The sequence below is a fragment of the Carcharodon carcharias genome, chromosome 1 (assembly GCF_017639515.1).
Source record: "Carcharodon carcharias isolate sCarCar2 chromosome 1, sCarCar2.pri, whole genome shotgun sequence".
In the NCBI taxonomy this organism is placed as follows: Eukaryota; Metazoa; Chordata; class Chondrichthyes; order Lamniformes; family Lamnidae; genus Carcharodon; species Carcharodon carcharias.
This window is the reverse complement of record NC_054467.1, coordinates 251,765,601-251,787,713: the sequence shown is the minus strand read 5'-3', so window position 1 is coordinate 251,787,713 and position 22,113 is coordinate 251,765,601. Positions and strand designations below refer to the sequence as shown.

Below are 22,113 nucleotides of genomic sequence, written 5' to 3'. Positions count from 1 at the left end.
ATGATGGAAATTCTATCAATGTCTCCATCCCAGAATGGGACCGACAGTCCGTCCTTGTTTGGTTCCAAATGTGATTAATTTTCTTCAACTTCCAAATAGAATAAATTTTCTGCGATTTATTTTATTTTGAGAAGTTCCCTTTTCGCGTTTCTGTTACAGTAGTGTTTTCAGATGATCACTTCGTTTTTCATACCTTTTTTTTATATTTTCCCCCATTATGAGATGTAGCTCTCATCCAGACATTTTATTAATATAGCTCAGGAGACCATTCGGCCCGAAGTGCCAGTGCCGGCTCTTGGAAAGAGCTAGCCAATTGCTCCCACTCCTCCTGATCTTTCACCATAGCCCTGAATTTCTTTCAGTGATAATTAAAAAAAAACACAAGTTATATCAAACATTCACCCAACACCCACACAAATGCAAGACCTCACCTGTTAATCTGTCTTTGGCAAACCGCCTGCTGCTCTCCATCCAGGGAAAAGTTAAATTAGATAAGTTTGCCATGTTGCCCATGCTGGGGAGACAGGGCACGGTTGGCATCCCGGCCGAGAGAGGTGGAGGAGGCATAGGTCTGTGAGCGGGCACTCGGATCACCCCGGCCCCGCTGTTCATATTAAGATTCATATTCATACTTACATTCATATTCATAGACATGTTAACATTATAGGATCCCGGTAATCCGGCCATACTGCAGGCGCTATTGTAAGCATTACTGTAGCCATCGGGGTGAGAGTTGTACGCGTTGGTAGCGATCTGGTAATCCGATTCAGCAACTCGGTTAGGGTGCATGCAACTGCCTGGCTCCGAATTGTTCAGTATTTGGTCAATTCCAAAGTTTATAGGCTCGTGTTGTGAATGCGTTTGCTCAATTGCAGCATGATCCATGTTTTTGAACTATAATTTTTGTCTCAATTTTCCAATTTTTTTTCTCTCTCCCCCAAAATGTTTTTTGTTGTAGTTGTTGCTGTTGCAAAAAATGAATGAGAAAAGCAAAGTAAACAAAATAATCCACACGGTCCACGATGGATTTTTTTTTCCTCCTCCTCCTGATTTGGGCGAATTAATAAATAAAATAAAAAATATATAATAATTATTTTAAAAAATTAAGAGCGCATTTGCTCTCTGGCGAGTTACATCCGAGTTTCTGCAGGTAGCCGAGCCGGTGCGCCGAAAATCCCGGGGTCCTCCTGCCTCATTGGTCGGCGCCGTCTTTGATTGACAGCTCACCTCCTCCTCCCGCCCACCTCGGCTTGCCATTGGCTCTAGTCCTGCTATGATTGACGGCCGAGTTCTCCTCTCCTGCCTCGGCTCTGGGCGGGAGCCACCCCAGCTTCTGGCAGCAGCAGCGGGTTCCCATTGAGAATTTCGGCGGCCCCTTCCTCGCCCCGCCTCCCATCCAGGGGCCTGGATTCCGATTGGCCAGCGGCGCGATGGATGGGCGGCTCTCAAGCACGCGCCCTTTGCAGCAAAAAAAACCTCATGCAGTGGAGGTCAATAGCACTGAAAAATGACTTGCAATAAAGACGCGAAAAAGGACAAAACAATCCCAACGTCTCTTGCTTTTTGCATCATTATCCCCTCTGTTGTTAACAAATAGCAAACACGCAAAGACGGAAAATCCATCCACAAATTTTCAAAAAATTCTCCTGAACTCGTTATCTATGCACTTTGTTTTTTGGAGATGAAAACATGCTTTTAACATTTGCAGGGAGAATGCAACGTTACTAAATTAGGTTTAAATTATTCAGTTTTCAGCTGGGTTAAGCTCCATCACAGCCTCAAATGCGCCGAGTGGACTGGGGCGCCTAGACTAGGGGTAATGGAATGTTAACTATTCTCGCGGTAAACTGTTTCGGAATCCCGCCTCCCCCCCCAAAAAAATACCCCCAAACACTAGTGTTTTAAAAATACAAAACGCTATTACGGTAAATCCATTCTGCCAAGTCGGAGGGTGTCTCCTTGGTGAGTATTTATCTCACTCACATTCTGACCAGGGATTTTTTTTTCTATTGCGTGTGCGAGAGGATTTATCAGACTTGCATGGCACATCTAGTTTTATTTTCATAACACTGGAAACTCTTCCCCGCAATTCATATCCTCCATACATTTCGCTAAAACTGGGAATGATAAAGGATGAGGATTTGCTGAATTCCTGCCTTGCGTAGTTCGATATTTAATCCAATTTAACGTAATTTTTTTCGAAGCGCATAATCCGAGTTCGGTAATTACAATATCAAATTGTTTCACAAGCCTATAATTTAATTTCTAGAAAGTTTCAAAATGAATTTTAAATCGAAGCAAATATGATACAATATAAAATAATATTCATAATATAATTATCAATTATTTGCTTTGAAATATATATTAATAATACAAATGAATTGTACGCAAATTTTAATATATAATTTAAACATTCAGGTCAGATTTGGGGAACTTGACCCGTGTTTTTCCCTTGGTTTTCTGTTTAGAGTATTTGTGCTTACTTTTTTTGGTGAGGGACGACATTGAGATGTATTTGGGGCTCAAATACTTAGTCATTTATTGTGCATTTTTGTTGAATTCGATTTTATTACGCTCTCATTTTATCAACATCGAACCCTGGAACTGGAGAATTCAATAACTGAGATAAAGAAACGAGGTAACAATACAAACGAGAAATCAACCAAACAGGATCGAGTGCAAAAATATATTCTGCCCGATAATTACTGTTAATTAATTTGTCATAGAAAGTCCCTAGCCCGCACTCCCTGTAATAAATGAAACGAATGATAATTGCAATGCAGAATACATTTTACACCAAATATGACATAAATACATAATATTTAACATATATATTTGTGACCCCGTGAATAGAAATTTCTCTCATGAGTTCCTCCTTAATTATCTTAGATGTGAAGGATTGGCGGTGTTTGACCATTCATTTTCCGTAAGAGCCGAAGATAAATTATACAGATGGAGTGGGTGCCCGCAGTTAATAGCAACTGTGCCTATTATTACTGCAAATAATGACACTGCCGCTGCTTTATATAATGTTCCGTTTGCCTGCACAAGTTAGTGGATTGAAAAGTAATTCATTAACGACGCGGCTGGGGACGTTTCTGAAAGACTTGATGATGCTTTTATAAAAAGACTTCATATAAATAGAATTTATTTTGTTTCGATTTCTCCCGTTCGGCCCTGCTGATGTATTACCGAGATTGACGCTTTTCATTACTCCTACCTGAGCGGAAGGCTGTAGATATTAATAAGATCAGCTACACTTAACACAATGCCTTAATGCCATCACTTATTGATGCTTTTATTTATGAATTAGTGCCGTGTTCCTGCCCTCTGCCTGCTTCCTTTTTCCGCTCGACTGGCTTGGGAGAACTGTACAGCCCAGTGACAAGCCGTTCAGCCCATCGTGCCGGGGCTGGACTTTTGATCGAGCTAGCCAATTGATCCCGTTCTCCTGCCCTTTCCGCCCCAAACCCTACCAGTTTCCCCCCACCCCAACTTTCCAGTATTTATCCAATTCCCTTTTGAAAATTACTGTTGAAGCTGTTTCCACCGTTCAGCAATGCGCTTCAGGAATTCAGGAATGCCCAGATCCTCACGCCAACCCTGGCACCCTCTCCCTCTTTATTTGAAAATGTCAAAAAGTGTTCTGTGTATCACTTAAAAATCCCGGAATGCACCGGAGGAGAGGGGCAGCAGGAAATTTTAAACCATTGTTTGGCTGGACTCCAAGGGGGAAACAGTCTGTCCCATTCGGCAGAACTTCTAACAGAACAATCCAAATGTGGATATGAATATATCCATGTTTAATCTGTGTGAGCTGACCATTACAAGAGGAGTTGCAAAAGCGCCCGCATCAGTTCCAATGGTGTATTTGAAGGCCGCGTCGAGTTAGCTCCCACTTTTTAATGATTGACCAATTCCAGAAATATATCTATTATGCCATAGGTGATCAACAAATCCAACATATTTTTCGATGGTTATTCGATACGTATTTAAGGATAGAGAAATGTGAGTATCTTTACCGCTCTCTCTTTGAGAAGCTGAATTTCGGTCTTGCCACAGTGCTGGGAAGAAAACCTCTCCAATTCAACATGAGCTCCCATTTAACCATCCTCTCTCTCAAATAAAAATCCCGATGTAAATTGAAATTGTATTTACACCACACTCTGTCCCTTCCTCGATGTGCGCCTGCAAGCTCAGCTCATCTCCCTCCGCTGAAACGTGAGCTCATTTTTGTTCTGCTAAACTTTCAACTAAAACCATTTGTCGATTTAAATTTGCCTGCAGGATTGCGCTAGGAATATAATTCTCGGGTTCAAGAGGCGCCCACACCAACAGAGAGCAGAGGTTTTCATTTAACACTTTATTTAATAAATCAAATCATTTTAACATGATTATTTTAAAAAAGAGTTTAAACAGCACACTCATTATACACGCTTGTATTATTCTGAAATATTATGACAATTATTTGGTGTTTTGCGATTAATTTAAATTCAGTCATTCATCTCTTTTCCGTTAATCATGTTGACTTGCCGTTAATTCTCCCTAATCGGTATTGTTAAACGAGCGGCTAAACCTGTTCCCATTAAGGTTTTTCTGTGGTTGTGACAGAGGCGGCAATTATCCCAAGTGTCGACATGCCTTTTATTCAATGTCTAACTGTTGGTTATGAGTTACATGAGCGTTAGGCTCTGGCTGTAACCGGCATGAGTTAACCCACTGCTTCAGTTTCAGCCATTGAGTCTGAGCAGCATCTCTCCCCCCTCCCCCGCCAAATATTCTTTAATACAATAATCTCCCAAAGGCAGCCACTGGCATTGCCCTGCAGTTCCAGCAGCCTTCTTTCCCTTTGTGAAACTAGGTTAGATGAATGAGGTAAGTGCAGGGGAACTGCAGTATTCTGCTCCGAGTATCTGTGGAGAATGTGTGCGGGATAGAAAAGTGTTCGTTTACTTAATGAGTTAGCTAGTGAGAAGGAAGAAAGAAAGATAGATATAGATCAGTCATGTTTCGGTGTTCAATTATATGCTCTTTATATAAATAACCACAAGTTGCATGTATCGATAGATACAAATACATGGATTCGAGATACATATAGTAGCAATAGACAGAGATATGAGCACTGAGTATCTATCGAGCACTAATTTATAGAGCACTAATAGAGGAGTATCTTTAGAGCACCAATAGAGGGGTTTATATAGAGCACTAATAGAGGAGTATATACAGAGCACTAATAGACGGGTGTCCATAGAGCACTAATAGAGGGGTATCTATATAATACTACGAGGGGCATTTAATTAGCACTAATGGAGGAGCATCTATAGAGCACTAATAGAAGGGCATTTATTCAGCACTAATAGAGGGGTATCTATAGGAAGTAAGTTAATCATTTAGCCATGGACTTGTTTAACAATGGAGAATGTATCGTCTCTCTGCCTTGTTCCCCTCTTTACTCGCCCTCTCTCGTTTTTCCTTTCATTTTATTCCCCCTGTTTTGATTTCGCATTATGATTTATTTACCCGCTCACGTTCTATTCTCTCTTTCTCCCAGTTCCATTGGTTCCATTTCCTCCACTCCATCCCCCGCTGCATTCTCCCCGGCAGATTAGCTGTCAGCTGGTTGCGAAATCCAGCGCAATTTTAACCCCAATTAGCAACGTGCCCGGAATTTCTACACGGCAGGGTCTAACGCCTCTTCCTCGAATTCGAAGCACTGCGAAAAGCGGAGGAAGTATTTTTGACAGGATTGTCACTCTGAACTTGTCCATAGTGTCCAATTCAATTCCAGCCGTTCATTAATGCTTGTTAAGACAGCCGCGCTCCAATTGGTACGACATCCAACTCTTAAAAAGCACTGGCTCTAACTTGCACAAAGGACAAACTGTATCTCGCAGACACCTTATGGGCTATTTAGAACAAGATCCTTATTAAATTACATTTAATGCAATCTCATCGCGATAATTAAAATGGTCCCTGACAACTCTTTGCTACATGAGATATCCCCTTCAGTCGCTGATTCAATTTAAAAGGCTCTGCACATTAATTAGAGGAAGGCTAAGATGTAACGAACACGCGATTACACGGATTGGGAAGTTTACAGGACATTGAAACCTTTCCCAGTATGAGAGATTTATCATCAGTAAGGTGCGGGGTGCTATAATAATGCCGCTCCAGAAAGCTCAGCGACGGCCCCATGTCCATCTCTGGGCCTTTTCCACTCGCTCCACAGGTACCTGGTAGCTGAATGACCAGCAGATCATGAAGCCCAGGCAGGGGAATGAAACTGAACGAACACAAGAGAGGTGTTTATCAGGTTAACGAAGGAGGGGGAGAGCTGACATTAGAGATTGTGCGTTCCTCGTGCAGACGGGGAACCGAGACCAAGGAATAAATCTATGAACGAAAACTAGAACAGCAACGACTCGAGACAAGATCTCGACGCATTTAAAATCGATGATTTGAAAAAAAAATAGACAAAGGGACTAACGAAATCAAATTAAAATACACTGGGAGGTAGATTGGAACGAAAAACAGTTTCGACTTAGAATGGCTTTATAATGTAAGAAAATATTTTTAAAACCAATTATTATGATCATGTAATGATTCAATGTTCCTCCATGTTATATGACATTTTATGTTTCGATAATATATATTAATCTTGTGATATTATGATAAGAGTCCACCCTGTCTCAGCACATCTACTGATAAAACTCTCATCCACGCCTTTGTATTTCTAGACAGTCTACTATAACACGCTCCAGACTGGCCTCCCACTTTCTACCCTTTGTAACCTTGAGATCATCCAAAACTCTACTGCCCATATCCAAACTTGCACCAAGTGTGGTTCACCTATCACACCTGTGCTCATTGGCTCCCAATCAAGCAGTTCCTGGATTTTTAAAGCCGTTTCCTTGTTTTCATATTCCTTCATTGCCTTGACCCTCCTTGTCTCTGTAATAGTCTCCAGCCCCCACAACCCTCTGAGGCATCTGCCTTCATATAACTCTGGCCTCTTGATCGTCCCTGATTTTAATCGCTCCATCCGCTGATGGCTGTGCTTTCAGCGGCCTCAGCATTAAGTTCTGGAATTTTCTCCCTAAAACCTCTCTGCCTCTTTACTCCTCTCCCCTCCTTTAAGGTACACCTTAAAACTAACATCTCCTTATATCTCCTTATGTGACTGTGTGTCAGATATTATTTGATGATGATGAGCAGTGCCTTGATACCTTTCACTACATTATAGGCGCTATATAAATAAAAGTTGTTGTTAATAGTCGATCCTTATAATATGTTCTAATACTTTACCATAGTAATTTAAAGTGCACTAGAATATTAAGGTTCAAAATATCTGCTATATTATCTACATCATTACATTGTGTATAAAACATGCTGAGGATATATTATCGTACAATTTGATTAAATCATTTTAAATGCTAATGGTGTAATGTACATTATGCTATAACTTTTGATAGTCCATTCTATGATTTTACAATTATATTGTAACAGTGTATTATGAGAGCATATTGTATTATTAAAATATACTTGGCTGGTGAAATATTGGAGGCTGTTCATTTTGTGCAATCCTATGGATCTCAGTCACCCACTGAAGATGATTCAAAGTGCAGCCTAAGGCATTACACACAAATTTTGTCTTAAATGCCACTTCTAGTTTGCAGTTCCTTTCAAATTTGATTAAACAGATATGAACCATCCTAAATGAACCTGGGAGATCTTCCTGCCTGTGCAGAGCTGCCAGGGTTCAAACCAGCATTGGGGATTTCTCATTTATAGGTTTTATAAAAGTAAACTGACTATATCCTCAGTGGATCCTGCTTCGTTTGGGCGACTCAGTCTTGGTTAAAAAAAATCATTCTTGCGAAATGTTATTTTCAATGCTCATTTTTAACTAATCTCATGTCCTTACTCCAGTCTTTCCTTGAATAGCCCCAATGCACTTGTTAGTTACGTACATTTCTTGCTCTTTGAGTCAAGAAGTTCCACCTAATCCTGATCTGAAACTATCCCACTAATTTATGTTAGTCCTGCTTTCCTGTTTCATCTTGAAGTTTTTCTTTAACAGTAAAAGTAAATACCTGTTTGAAGCATTTGAGGAAGGCACAAGCAAAAGAATCAGAGGGGGGTTGTTTTTGCTCAGTGAGTTGCTTGATTCGGAACACAATACCTAAAAGGATGGTGGAAGCAGATGCAATAGTAACGTGTAAATTGGATTAATACCTAAAGGGGTAAAGTTCACAGAGCTATGGGGAAGGGCAGGGGAATTGAACTAATTGGATAGCTCTTTCAAAGAGGCATAGCCTATTTCTGTGCTCTCTAATTCTATGATCTATCAACTATTTAGTTGCACCTCTGTTCTGATATTTTCTCCCTTTTTTGCACTCATTAACATAATGTATAAGATTATGCTTAGTTTCACCATTCAATTGTTTATGGGGACTAGAAACAGCACTGGTCTCTACAGATCCTCACTTTGCATTTCCTCCCATTCCAACATTAAGCTCAGCTTCCTATTCCGCGAGCAACTTCTGACCCATTTCTATCCTAAAGATAAGCATTTTTTTGTTTAATCAGTAGTCTGTCTTGAGTCACTTTGTCAAAAGCCTTCTGAAATTATGCGGGTACTGCAAGTAATTAAGAAGGCTAATGGAATGCTATCCTTTATTACGAGAAGAATTGAACTTAAAAGTAAGAATGTATGGGGGCATTGGTGAGACCACATCTCGAATATTGTGTGCAGTTTTAATCTCCTTATTTGAGGGTCAGAGGAGGTTTACTAGATTGATATGGGAATGAATGAGTCATCTTATGAGGAAAGGTTAGACAGACTGGGCATGTTTCCACTGGAGTTTAGAAGAGCGAAGAGGTGACTTGATTGAAGTATATAAAATCCTGAACAGTATTGACAAAGTGGATGTGGAAGAGATGTTTCCCCTGGTGCATGAGTCCATGACTAGGGGACGCTGTTTTAAAATTAGGGATCATCCTTATAGGACTGAGATGAGGAGAATTTTTTTCTCTCAGAGGGTTGTGCGTCTTTGGAATTCTCTGCCTCGGAAGGTGGTGGAGGCGGGGTCACTGAATATTTTTAAGGTTGGGTAAATAGATTCTTGTTAGGTAATGGAATCAAAGGTTATCGGGGGTAGATGGGAATGTGGAATTCAAAAGACGAGCAGATCAGCCATGATTTTATTGAATGGCAGAGCAGGCTGGAATGCCTACTTCTACTCCTGTTTTATATGTTCACATATATTAAAGCACAGAAGTAACCAGCTATCTTATCTCCATAGGTGCTGCCAGACCTGCTGAGTTTTTCCAGCACTTTCGGTTTTCATTATAATAGGAAAGCAAGTTGTGTGGAGGATACAAAGAGTATGATAAGTTAAGTGAGTGGGGAAAAAGTGGCAAATGGAGCATAATGTGGGAAAATGTGAGGTTGTCCACGTTGGCAAAAAGAATAGAAAAGCAGCATATTAATTAAATGAGAGAGACTGCAGAATGTTGCAGTACAGAAGGATCTGGTATCCTTGTACATGAATCACAAAAAGAAAATATGCAGGTACAGCAAGTAATTAGGAAGGCAAATGGAATTTATTGCAAGGAGGGTGAAGCATAAAAGTAGATAAGTCTTATTATAACTATACAGAACATTGGTGAGACTGCACCTGGAGTACGGTGTACAGTTTTGGTCTCCTTACTTAAGGAGGGGTATACTTGCATTGGAAGCAGTTCAGGGAAGGTTCACTAGGCTCATTCCTGAGATGAGGGGGTTGTCTTATGAGGAAAGGTTGAGTAGGTTGGGCCTATACTCACTGGAGTTTAGAAGAATGAGAATTGATCTAATTGAAACATAAAGTTCGGAGGGGACTTGACAGGGTAGATGCTGCAAAGATGTTTCCTCTCGTGGGGGAATCTAAAACTATGGGGCACAGTTTGAACATAAGGAGCCTCCCATTTAAGATGGAGATGAAGAGGAATTTCTTCTCTCAGAGGGTTGTTCATCTTTGGAATTCTCTTCCCCAGAGAACAGTGAAGTCTGGGTCACTAAATATATTCAGGGTTGATTTTTGAGCAACCAGGGAGGCAGGCAGGGAAGTGGAGTTAGGACCACAATCAGATTAGACATGATCTTATTAAATGTGGGCACAGGTTCGATGGGTTAAATGGCCTGCTCCTGCTGCTTTTTCTTATGATCTTTTGAAAGTCCCGGGTGGGCATCTCTGGAAGGTTCCATGTAGATCGGAACTATATCATTAGTTGGGTTCCCAACCCAGAATTGAAAACCCCAGCCCTGTACTTGTGCTCATTTTATGTTGGAGATGGAGTTGTAAAGGTTAACAACAGAATGTGCATTTACGTAGCAAAAACCCAAGGTGCATCACAGGAGCACTTCAAACAAAATTTCTCTAAAAGTGACACTGAATCACGTAAGGCGATACTTGGACATATGGCCAAAAGTTTGAACAAAGAGATCAAACATTAGGCCCACTGATTTACAGTGGCTGAATAAGTCTGATTCCTTTTCTATTAAATGGTGCGCTGGGAAGTATGCTGATGCTTTGTGCTTTGAATTTTCCAAAACATTCCATTATTCTGTGGAACCCATGGTCCCTCAGGCGGGAACGTAAAACAAACATAATGGCATCGATTGCTCTGTGCTGCCCATGGGCAGAACCTTCTACCTGCTGGTGAGCTAGTCAGGTGCGGGCACAGGTGGGTGTGAAGCCGGTCGCTGCCTGTGTTCGGCTCCGTGCTGCCATTTTATGTGGGCAGGCCAATTAAGGCCCGCCCAGCGTGACACATGGCCGGTAGTGCTCAGCTCTACCTGTGCGGGCGGAAGGGGAGAAGAGAGAGTCAGGGCCTGCACTCTTTTGTGCATGAGCGTGAAAGAGCGCAGAAATCTCCCTGAGGCACGGAGCTGCCTCAGGGAGATTAAGTTCAGTTTTAATGATTGAAAAAAGGAATGATTAAAATTATTCAGACATGACTCCTCATGTGACACTGTCACATGAACTGGGACATGTTTACGAATTGAGGAAAACATATTTATTTAATTATTAAGCCCTTCACGAAACCTCATCCTGCCTGTGGATGAGGTTTCACGAAAAATCAGAGGCCGCTTGGCTCTTCGCCTGCCCAACAACCTTAAGGTTGGACGGGCAGCCCCGTCAATTATGTAAATTGGCTTTAAGTGCCCTTAATAGACCTTGGACAGCTTGGCAGGGGCAGAGCTGCCTCCGGCCCACGCCCACTGAACAGGAGATCAGAATGATGCGCGGTAATATCAGGAATCGTGCCCGACATCACCACGCAGTATTTTACGCGTTGGCATGTGGGGCCCATTCTCGCATGCTGAAGAGAACGTTCTGCCCCATTTCCTAACTCATACCAAGTTTGGACCACCCATCTTCTCTGAACTGCGTTGGCTCCCTGTTAAACAATGCCTTGCTTTTTCAATTCTCATTCCCATTTTCAAATGTTGAGAGGTAAGGAAGGTGGCAGTGGGTGGGGAGGGGCTATCCAGCACTTGGTTGTAGCTTTTCAAGATTCTTTTGTGATTAAATCCTAGAAGTGTACTTCTCTTTCTCTCTCTGCCCCTTCCTTTTATGGTACCAGTAATTCAAATGACCAACTCCCACTTCTATGTTTTTATCTACCTTTTGCCATTAGATCCTGGAAATGTACTTTCTTTTCCCTCTCTTCCACTTCCTTTTATGTTTCCATCTCCTTCTTTTGTGGCATAAAGGTCTGGCATGTAAAAGGTTAGTGTGGGTCTGAGTACAGTACTGCCCACACGGTGATGTAAGAGAACACCTAGGGGTCAGTGTAGTGTTGGACAAAGCCATATGTAGAAGTAAGCATGGAGACAGCTCCTAGTTTGAACCTTTAATATACCTATGTATATAGGTTCTAGTAGTTAATAAATTCTTATTGCTGAACTACCTCAGACTACAAATACATTAGCAAGACTGACTGAACTATGCCCAACACCTTAAAACATGGTGGTAGTGAATGGGACAATTCAAAACCTCACAGAGACTGTAGAAGAAAATTAAGATCCTGGAAAGCTGAAGGAAAAATCAAAGAAACATTGTGACCTAAAGCAAAGCTCAACAAGCGAAGGTGCAGAAGGAAATCGCCAGAGAAAAGCTCCAAAGAAAAGCTTGGAAGCTGAAGGCAGAAATTATATTTCTCACTGCAGCAGCAGATTCCATTGAATCCGGATCAGCTTCTGTACCCAGAATATGCAGAGTCAGCAGACCTAAAAGGGTGAGCCAAAAAAATTAAATTCCTCGACAATACAAGTCCTGAGAAAAGTTAAATACTGCAGTGATCAGAAATTGTGGTTAAGTTGCAGCCTGAGGAAACCTGAGTCAGCGCCTGAACATATGGTGGCCGAGCGCACTCCGGACATAGTAGAATAATAATAATAATTAATTAAAAATGAATTGCGACTGAGTAGGCAGCTTAAAAAAACAACTGCAAAAGCTAAGATTCGACGGTCCCGAGACCCGAGGGCATTGCACTAAAGAGGGGAAAACTCTAACCAGTTGATCCAGGCAGCAACTGTCGGAAAAAAATTAAAAGATGAGATTGTGAACATCACTACTGTGGGAGCCCACCAAAACTGGCAAGCACATGAAAACCTTTTCTGAAGAAGCATACAGCAGCGCCATCTTGGATTTTTGGAAATCTCTAACAGATGAATCTACAAGTTAAAAATTCTAACCATGGATCAGAAATCCACTCTTCCAGATCAATTTTTACTTATCAATGGCTCGGATCAATTACTAATTTTGGGTCTCTGGAGATACCTGATTGCTTCAAGTTTGGTTAAAAAGTCAGTGGTTAAAAATAGTAACACGCTGCTTTATGTGGTAGGCCTGATTGCCGACAATATAATAGCTAGACAAGGAATCAATGAGTCATCTGCAAAATTTGATGACGTTTTAAAATCAATTCAATGCTTCTTTTAAACTCAGAAGTAACAAAATCCCTGAAAGCACTAAATTTAGTCAGGAGAACCTGTTGACTCCTTCATCAATGAGCTGGGCAGAAGGCTGAAGGCTATGCTTATGGTGTCCTGAAACCTGAGACAACCAGGGATAGAGCTGGGACCAGAGTTTGTCCGCCCGACAAAGAATGGGATAAACCAACTGCCATCTATCACTACAACTGGGGAATTTACAAAGAGTGATTCTATGCCAAAGAATGGAAAAAGAGAAATTAAGGAAGACACTCAGATGCCAGAACAATCTCCAATTCAACAATGTTTACCTGCAGCAACAGAGCCGATCTCTCCTCTGAAAGTAATGAGAGCAAGATATAGACGGGTTATAAAGGCTCCAGACCACCTGAACCAATGAACTCAGAGGCTTCAGGGGGGTGGGGGTGGGGGGGTGGAGATGGGGTAGTAGTAATGATGCAAATACATGAGGTAAACTGGGATAGCTTGTAAATATGTTAGACAAAGACTTCGGGGGAAGTGTAGTACAAAGATCTGGTGCATAAAGGGTTAATATGGGACTGACTACAATAACGCCCACACAATAAGGTAAGAGAACACATGACCTGCACCTAGGGGTCAGTGTACTGTTGGACAGACCTGTGCGTAGAAGCAAGCACAGAGACAGCTCCCAGCTTGGACCTTTACTGTACTAATGTATATAGTTTCTAATAGTCAATAAATACTTAATGTTAAACTACCTAAGGCTACGAATACCTTAATAAGACTTACCAAACTATGCCTAACAGCTTACAACCACCATTCACATGCTGTGTCTCACTGATGCCTGCAATTCAAATGATTGACTCCTACTTCTATGTCCTTATGAGAATCAAATGACAATTATGGGCTTTTTTCTTTCAAAAAATCAACTTAATTGTTTTTGATTAACTCAAATTAGAATAAGAAAAGACATTTTGTCACTTTACACCTGCCTGTTCCTTTCATTTTCTTTGACTTATAGTAGTCAGTAATTACAGTGCTCAGGTTTCTATAAATCAAACACAAAAGATAATTGCAGGTGTTGTTTGCTTCAAAACTCAACATTATTTATTTAAAACAAACTGACATAAGAGTGAGTCTTTGTATGTATCTATCTCTGCTTAATATATGTTTATAAAATATTTATAATTGGAAACCAACAAAAGATGAAGCTTATATGTAATAAGTAGTGTTATTAATAACAATTTTGTCTCTCTATATCTTTCTCACACATGTACAAGAACAAATATATGACCTTTTCCGTTTTTAAAAAAATGTTCAAATAAATTTTGCTTTCAACTTTACTTGAAGTCATTTTGAAAAATAACAAAACTGATATTATAAGACAATAACTAATATTTTGTTAATTTAAATACCACTTATGTACTGTAGTGCAGCACTGAGGGAGTGCTGCACTGTCAGAGATGCCATATTTACGATGAGACATTAAACTGAAGCCCCATCTGTCCATCCAGGTATAAAAGATCCCGAGGTAATACTGTGAAGAAGAGCAAGGGAGCTCTCCTTGGTGTCCTGGACAATATTTGTTCCTCAACAAATGCCACTAAACCGGATTGTCTGGTCATTATCACGTTACTGTTTGTGGGATCTTGCTGTGTGCAAATTGGCTGCTGTTTTTCTTAACTGGAAGCCAGTTAAGTGAAGCAACTGCACTTCAAAGGTACATCATTGACTACAAAGCACTTTAGTATGTGCTGAGGTGAAAAATGCTATATAAATGCAAGTTTTTCTTTCCATGAAATTTCATACACTTCTAATATTATGACTGTAGAATGTGCATTCAGTTAATTGCATCATTACTCCAGCCAAAAATAGCTAGCCTGACCTCTTGGAAGAGGCAAACTTTATGTAACAGTATCATGAAGATGAATGAGGTACTAGAGAGTAAAAGGTAACATGTGCTATGGATAGAAAGGAACTGGTGGATGTTAGATTTCCAGAAAGCATTTGATAAAGTGCCACATCAAAGGTTATTGTGGAAAATAAAAGCTCATGGTATAGGGTGTAACATATTGGCATGGATAGAAGATTGGCTAGCTAACAGGAAACAGAGAATAGGCGTAGATGGATCATTTTCTGGTTGGCAAGAAATGATGTGCCACAGGGATTAGTGCTGGGACCGCAACATCTTACAATTTATATAAATGACTTGGATGAAGGGACTGAAAGTATGATTGCTAAATTAGTTGATGACACAAAAATAGGTAGGAAAGTAAATTGTGAAGAAGACATAAAGAGACTACAAAGAGAACAAGATAGGTTCAGTGAGTGGGCAAAGGTTTGGCAAATGGACTATAATGTGGAAAATGTGAAATTGTCCATTTTGGCAGGAAGAGTAAAAGAGAAGCATATTATCTAAATGGTGAGAGATTGCAGGGCTCTGAGATGCAGAGGGATCTGGGTATCTGAGTGCATGAATCACAAAAGTATGCAGGTATAGCAAGTAATTAGGAAAGCTAATAGAATGTTATCATTAATTGCAAGGGGAATTGAATACAAAAGTAGGGAGGTTATGCTTCAGTTACACAGGGCATTGGTGAGACCACATCTGGCGTATTGTGTACAGTATTGATCTCCTTATTCAAGGAAAGATGTAAAAGCGTTGAAAACAGTTCAAAGAAGGCTACTACCTGGAATGGGTGGATTGCCTTATGAGGAAAGGTTGGACAGGTTAGGCTTGGTGTTTAGAAGAGTAAGAGGTGACTAGATTTGAAAATATAAGATCCTGAGGCACCTTAATAGGGTGGATGTAGAAAGAATGTTTCCCCTTGTGGAAGAATCTAGAACTAGGGATCACTATTTAAAAATAAGGTGTCACTCATTTAAGACAGAGATGAGGAGAAAGTTTTTCTCTCAGAGGGTCATTTTGAACTATTCTTCAACAGGCAGTGGAACCAGAGTCTTTGAATATTTTTAAGGCAGAGGTGGATAGATTCTTGATAAGCAAGGGGGTGAAAGGTTATTGGAGGTAGGCAGGAATTTGGGGTCAAGGTTACAATCAAATTAGCTATGATCTTATTGAATGGCAGAGCAGGCTTGAGGGGCCTACTCCTGCTCCTAATTTGTATGTTCACATGTAGGGGAGGGATAAGGAGGAGAGGGAAGGTGTGTACATCTGTGTCCCCTCACCAATCAGCCCCTGAGTGAGTGTGTGTGTGGTTCAGTCTCCTCTCTCTTGTACAGTCACTCTCTCACATATGCATTCAGTCCCTCACTCACTTTCTTATCTTGCTCATATGGGTATTGCTGGCTAGGCCAGCATTTATTGCCCATCCCTAATTGTCCTCATTCAAGAGTCAAGGAATTAGGCCAGACCAGGCAAGGACAACAGATTTCCTGAACCAGATGGGTTTGTATGACAATCAGCAATGGTTTTGTGGTCATCAGTCTTTTAATCCCAGACTTTTATTGAAGTCAAATTTCACCATCTGCTGTGGTGGGATTTGAACCCTGGTCCCCAGAGCATTACTCTGGGTCTCTGAAATACTAGTCCAGTCACAATACCACTATGCCACCACCTCCTCCTCTTTTTCACTCACTCACTCACACACACATTCTCTCTCACACACACTATCACACATATTCATTCACACACATACACACACATTCTCTCACACACATATTCACTCACTCACTCACCCACTCACTCACTCACACATTCACTTGCACACTCAAGAAGGCAGCTCACCACCTCTCAAGGGAAATTAGGGATGGGCAATAAATGCTGGCCTGGCCAGGGATATCCACATCCTGTAAATGAATATTTTAAAAAAACAAACACTCACTCACTCTATCACACTCACTCAATCTCATGCACACTCACTCACCCCTCACACTCATTTACTCACTCTCTCACACACACTCAGTTTCTCATGCACACGCACTCACTCACTCACTCTCATACTAACTCATTCACACACAGACACAAACACACACACAAGCGCTCACACTCACAAACACACACATTCATTCTCATACTAACTCACTCTCACACACACCCACACACAAACATACACTCTCACACATATTTACTCTTTGTAGCTTTTGTTAAAAAGACCAAACTTCTCAGGTTTCTCTTCCTAGCTCTGCCTTCTCATTCTTCATAATATCCTGGTGGACCTACAGTGCCCCTTTTCTCTTACTTTGATATCCTTTCCATTTCAGTGTGCTCAAAGCTACACAGCCTATATCCAGCTACAGCCTTTCACAACCAGCACTTCCTCACTCACTCCCCCCAGCCTGGAAGGTTTAGAATCTTCTCACTGAGTAGGAATTCGGGATGGTTGTGAAGATGGAAAGATGGGCTGCCTCCCTGCCCAGTCAACACTCCAGCTGCTCTGGCTCTTGCTCTTGCTGCAACTGTTGCTCCTCATGGCATCCCCCTGGCCCACTTCACCATCTTGACTCCTGTAGCCCTTGAGGGGGCCAGTGCATACAAGGGTGGACTACATCATCCAGAATGCACCCTGGCTGTCAAAAAAATGGCCGTGCAGACTCGGGCTCTCGCTCCAAAAACTCCTCATATTACAGAACTTTGATCTGGAGAGGAGTGCCCACCGTGCACTTGTCTGCGAGCGTATTGAGGTGTGAGGCGGCCACTTGAGAGAGGGCCCAAGCATGGCCCTCTGAAGACATGGGCCTTGATGATTAGCATCCTGTGCACGCCCCTCTCCTGGGCCCTGGTCCAGTGACATGCCCACTACACCATCGTCTCCCCTGTATTGACCGTGCTGCCTCGGACTTCAGCTCCTCAGGACCTCACGGAATCCCCAGCCCCTTTAGCCTTAAAAACCTACAGATTAAAATCAAATCTCTGGCAGCTGCAATGGAGAATGATGCAATCCATTAGGCTATTTTGGTCAGTTTAATTATGTCTACTCACAATATAATGCAACTTTTCCTGACATGCTATCAATCATAATTTCATAAGATTCAGAATGCACATTTAATGCAGGACTTGCATGTTAACCTAATTATCTTAATCCTTCCACCACACAGAATGGAAAAAAAAACAATTTGAATTTCATTTTAAAAATAAACTTTGCAATAACGTTGGAGCCTTTATCGTGCAAACCCTCTTACGTTGCCTGTAGCCTGTTGGCAGAATTCATGATGAATAGATGTCCCGGGGGCTAAGATCTGCTCGGTTAATGAGTACCAGAAGCGAGACAAATTAGAATTTGTTACGGTTTGCTTGCCGCATTGTGTCATCCTGCTGTCTTGTTTGGGAGGAGCTGAGCATGAGGATTAAGAGCTCTTTACCATATGCTCACACAGAAAGAATAATTTGATCCTGTTCAGATCATCCTTCATCTCGGGAGCTTGTACAAATCTCATGTCAATAGACAGAATTGTAAAACATTACACCTTCATGAGGGCACATTTGTAGCACTTGACAAGGCCATTCAGCCCTTCTAGTCTCTCTGCCGGCATCAAAGATTGTTTCCTATGGAACAGAGGAAGCTGGGGGAAGATTTAATTGACATGTATAGCATGCTGAGGGGCCTAGATAGTCTGGATGGAAAGGACCGATTTCCTTCCGCAATAGTGAGTGGGCACAGATTTAAAGCAGAAGGATGGAAGGGGAGTTGAGGAGAAATCCTTCCACCCTGGAACTCATAGCCTGAAAGGATGGTAGAGGCAGAAACCCTCATCACCTTTAAAAAATAATTGGATTTGCACTTGAACTGCTGTAACCTGCAGGGCTGTGGACCTGGAGCTGGAAAGTGGAATAAGGCTGGATAACTTTTTTTCAGCCAGTACAGACACGATGGGCTGAATAACCTCCTTACACAAGAACACAAGAAATAGGAGTAGGAGTGGACCACATGGCCCATCAAACCTGCTCCACCATTCAATACAATTATGGCTGATCTTGGGCTTCAACTCCATTTTTCCACCTGCCCCTGGTGTCCCTTAATCCCCTGAGAGACCTGCTTGCTGCAAATTGTCAATGTTTCCATATTACTATGTGCATGCTCCACACAAGCCTCTTCTGGCATCTTTTTCAAAATTCATTCATAGGATGTGGCTAGGCCAGCATTTATTGCCCATCCCTAATTGCCCTTGAGAAGGTAGCGGTGAGCTGCCTTCTTGAACTGCTGCAGTCCATGTGGTGTAGGGACGCCTTTGGCGCTGTTAGGGATGGAGTTGCAGGATTTTGACCCAGTGACAGTGAAGGAATGGTGATATATTTCCAAGTCAGGATGGTGAGTGGCTTGGAGGGGAACTTCCAGATGCTGGTGTTCCCATCTATCTGCTGCTCATGTCCTACTAGTTGGTAGCGGTCATGTGTTTGGAAGATGCTGTGTAAAGAACCTTGCTGAGTTCCTGCAGTGTATCTTGTAGATGGTACTCACTGCTGCCAATACCACTGAGTGCAGCTGAGGAAACTGAGTGCAGGCTTGGAGTTTGGCGAGTGGGGGAGTTTAAAGTGTTAACTTTGCTCTTAAAATCTAATCCAGTCTGTAATTAGCAGTAACTGGAAAATACTGTGTAAGCAGGTGAAGTTATTTTTTTCTTGCAGCTTAGGCAAGGTAAACTCACTCTCTGCTGTGAGAGTTGAGTACTTAAGTAGCTAAATGGTTGAATTTGGCTACTCCAACCCCAGTTCAGTTAGCTATACATACAGGCCTCTTTAATGAATCTAAATCAAATGGAGTGCAACTGAGGAAACTGAATCAGACTTGAAGTTTGGTGAGAGAGTGAGGGAGTTTGGTGAAGGTGAGGGAAGGAGGCTTTTGTTTCCTCCCTCTGTAGAAATTGTTCCTATCTTTCTCCCTCTGTAGAAATTGGTCCTTGCTCTGCCACAGGGAAAGGAGCTAACTGTTTGGTGAGTGGTTAAGGTCAATTCTATTCTTAAGTTTTAAAATAGTATACAAATTAGTGTTAAAGTGAATAAATTATATAAAAAAAGCAACATAACTAAGTGAATATTACAATTAAGTAATTATTTAAAACACATTAAGGATGGCAGGACAGGTGATGTGTTAATGCTGCAGCATGTGGGAGCTCCTGTATAACATTGTGATCCAGGGCAAACATGTCTGCAGTAAATATTTGTGGCTTGAGGAACTTTGGCTCAGGGTCACTGAGCTGGAGGCTGATCTGCAGACTCTGTGACGCATCAGGGAGGGGGAACATTACCTGGATGCTTTGTATCAGGAGGCAGTCACACCACTTAGGAAAGGGTCCTCAGATTGGTCAGTGGCCAAAGACAGGAGGGTGCGACTGCAAGTGAGGCAAGTAAGGGGACCCAGAGGGCAGGAGTATGAGTCTTTGCAATTGTCCAACAGGTTTGAGGTTCTCTCAGCTTGTTTGGTTGAGAGTGGGGGCAGCAGGGTAGATGAGCTAACTGACCACGGCACTGTGGTACAGGAAGCCATCCAAGTGGGGGGAGAAAAAAATGAATATACTGGAGTAGGGGACAATATAGTGAGGGGGATTGACTCTGTTCTTTGTAGCAAAGAGCGAGAGTCCAGATGGCTTTGTGCCTGCCTGGTGCCAGGGTTCAGGACATCTCAGGGTTGGAGAGGTATTTACAGTGGGAGGGGAAGGATCCAGTTGTCATGGTCCATGTAGGTGCCAACAACATAGCTAGAATTAGGAAAGATGTTCTGCATAGAAAGTATGGGGAGCTAGGTATGAAATTGAAAAGCAGAGCCTCAAAGGTCGTAATCTCTGGATTATAACCTGAGCTGTGTGCAAACTGACATAGGACAAATAAGATTAGAGAGATGAACATGTGGCTCAAGCCTAGTGTGGGAGAAGTGGGTTCTCGTTTGTGGGGCACTGGCACCAGTACTGGGGAAAGTGGGGGCCGTACTGCTGGGATGGTCCACACCTGAACATTGCTGTGAACTGCATATCTAGGGAAGTAGAGAGGGTTTTAAACTAAATTGTGGGGGCAAGGGATCAAATGTGGAAAGATGTGGTATATCAAAGAGCAGAGACAAGATAAGAGAGGAAAATAGTAATAGGGAAATGAGGCAGAATGGCAGGAAGGAACAGAGAGAAAAAAACCTAAGAATGCACCAAGATTCAAGACTAAATGTAACAAAGATAACAGAAAGACAAAACTAAAGGCTCTGTATCTGAATGCACGCAGCATTCATAACAAAGTAAACAAATTGATAGTGCACACTGAAATAAATAAATATGATTGCTTCATGTTTGGTTAAATATAACGGAGACATAGCTGCACAATGACAAGATTGGGTCCTGAGTACTGAGGGGTGTATGATTTTCAAGAAGATTAGGAAGCTAGCTAAAAATGGAGGGGTAGCACTGTTAAACAAGGATGGCATTTGTGCAAGTTAGAGATAACCTTGGTTAAGGATGTCAGGGTATAGAATCAGTTTGGGTGGAGGTGAGGAATAGTAGGTGAAAGAAATCACTAGTGGGAGTGGTCCCCAGGCCCTCTAACAGTACCCACAATGTAGGTACCCACAAGAATGTACAAGAAGATATATTGGGGGTTTGTGAAAAAGGGAAAGCAATAATCATGGGTGACTTTATTCTACATATAAACTGGAAAAATCAGAATGGCAATAGTAGCCTGGATGAAGAGTTCATATAACGCTTTCAAGGAAGTTTCTTAGAGCAGCAGATTCTGGAACCAACCAGAGAGCAGGTTATATTAGACTTGGTTTGGGTAATGTGACAGGATTAATTAATGACCACAGGGTAAAGGCACCCCTGGGTCACAATATGATTGAATTTTACATCCAGTTTGAAAGGGAGAAAAGTGGGTCTATGACTAGAATTTTAAGCTTAAATAAGGGCAACTATCTGGGCATGAAAGTGAACTGGGATACTAGGCTAAGGGATAGATCAACAGAGAAATAGTGGCAGATATTTAAGGAGATATGTCAGAATAGTCAGAATAAGTATATTCCTACTATAAAGAAAAATTCTAAGGGGAGGACCCACCATCCATGGTTTACTAAAGAAGTTAGTGAAAGCATCAAACTTAAGGAAAAAGCATATAACTGCGCAAAGATGAGATGCAGGTCAGATGATTGGTCAGAATATAAAGAACAGCGGAGAATGACTAAAATGCTAAACAGGAGAAAGGAATTAGACCATGA

General features: G+C 41.6%; 1 protein-coding gene across 1 annotated transcript in view; it reads right to left on the bottom strand.

The window, feature by feature from the left end:
* The window catches only part of tlx2 (T cell leukemia homeobox 2), a 64,768-nt gene extending 63,733 nt beyond the window's left edge, over positions 1-1,035 (bottom strand). Inside the window, exon 1 of the mRNA XM_041194621.1 lies at positions 432-1,035. Within this exon, the coding sequence (XP_041050555.1) occupies positions 432-885 (454 nt within the window). The 5' untranslated portion in view covers positions 886-1,035. The remainder of the gene's footprint in view (positions 1-431) is intronic.
* Between the last annotated feature and the right edge of the window lie 21,078 nt (positions 1,036-22,113).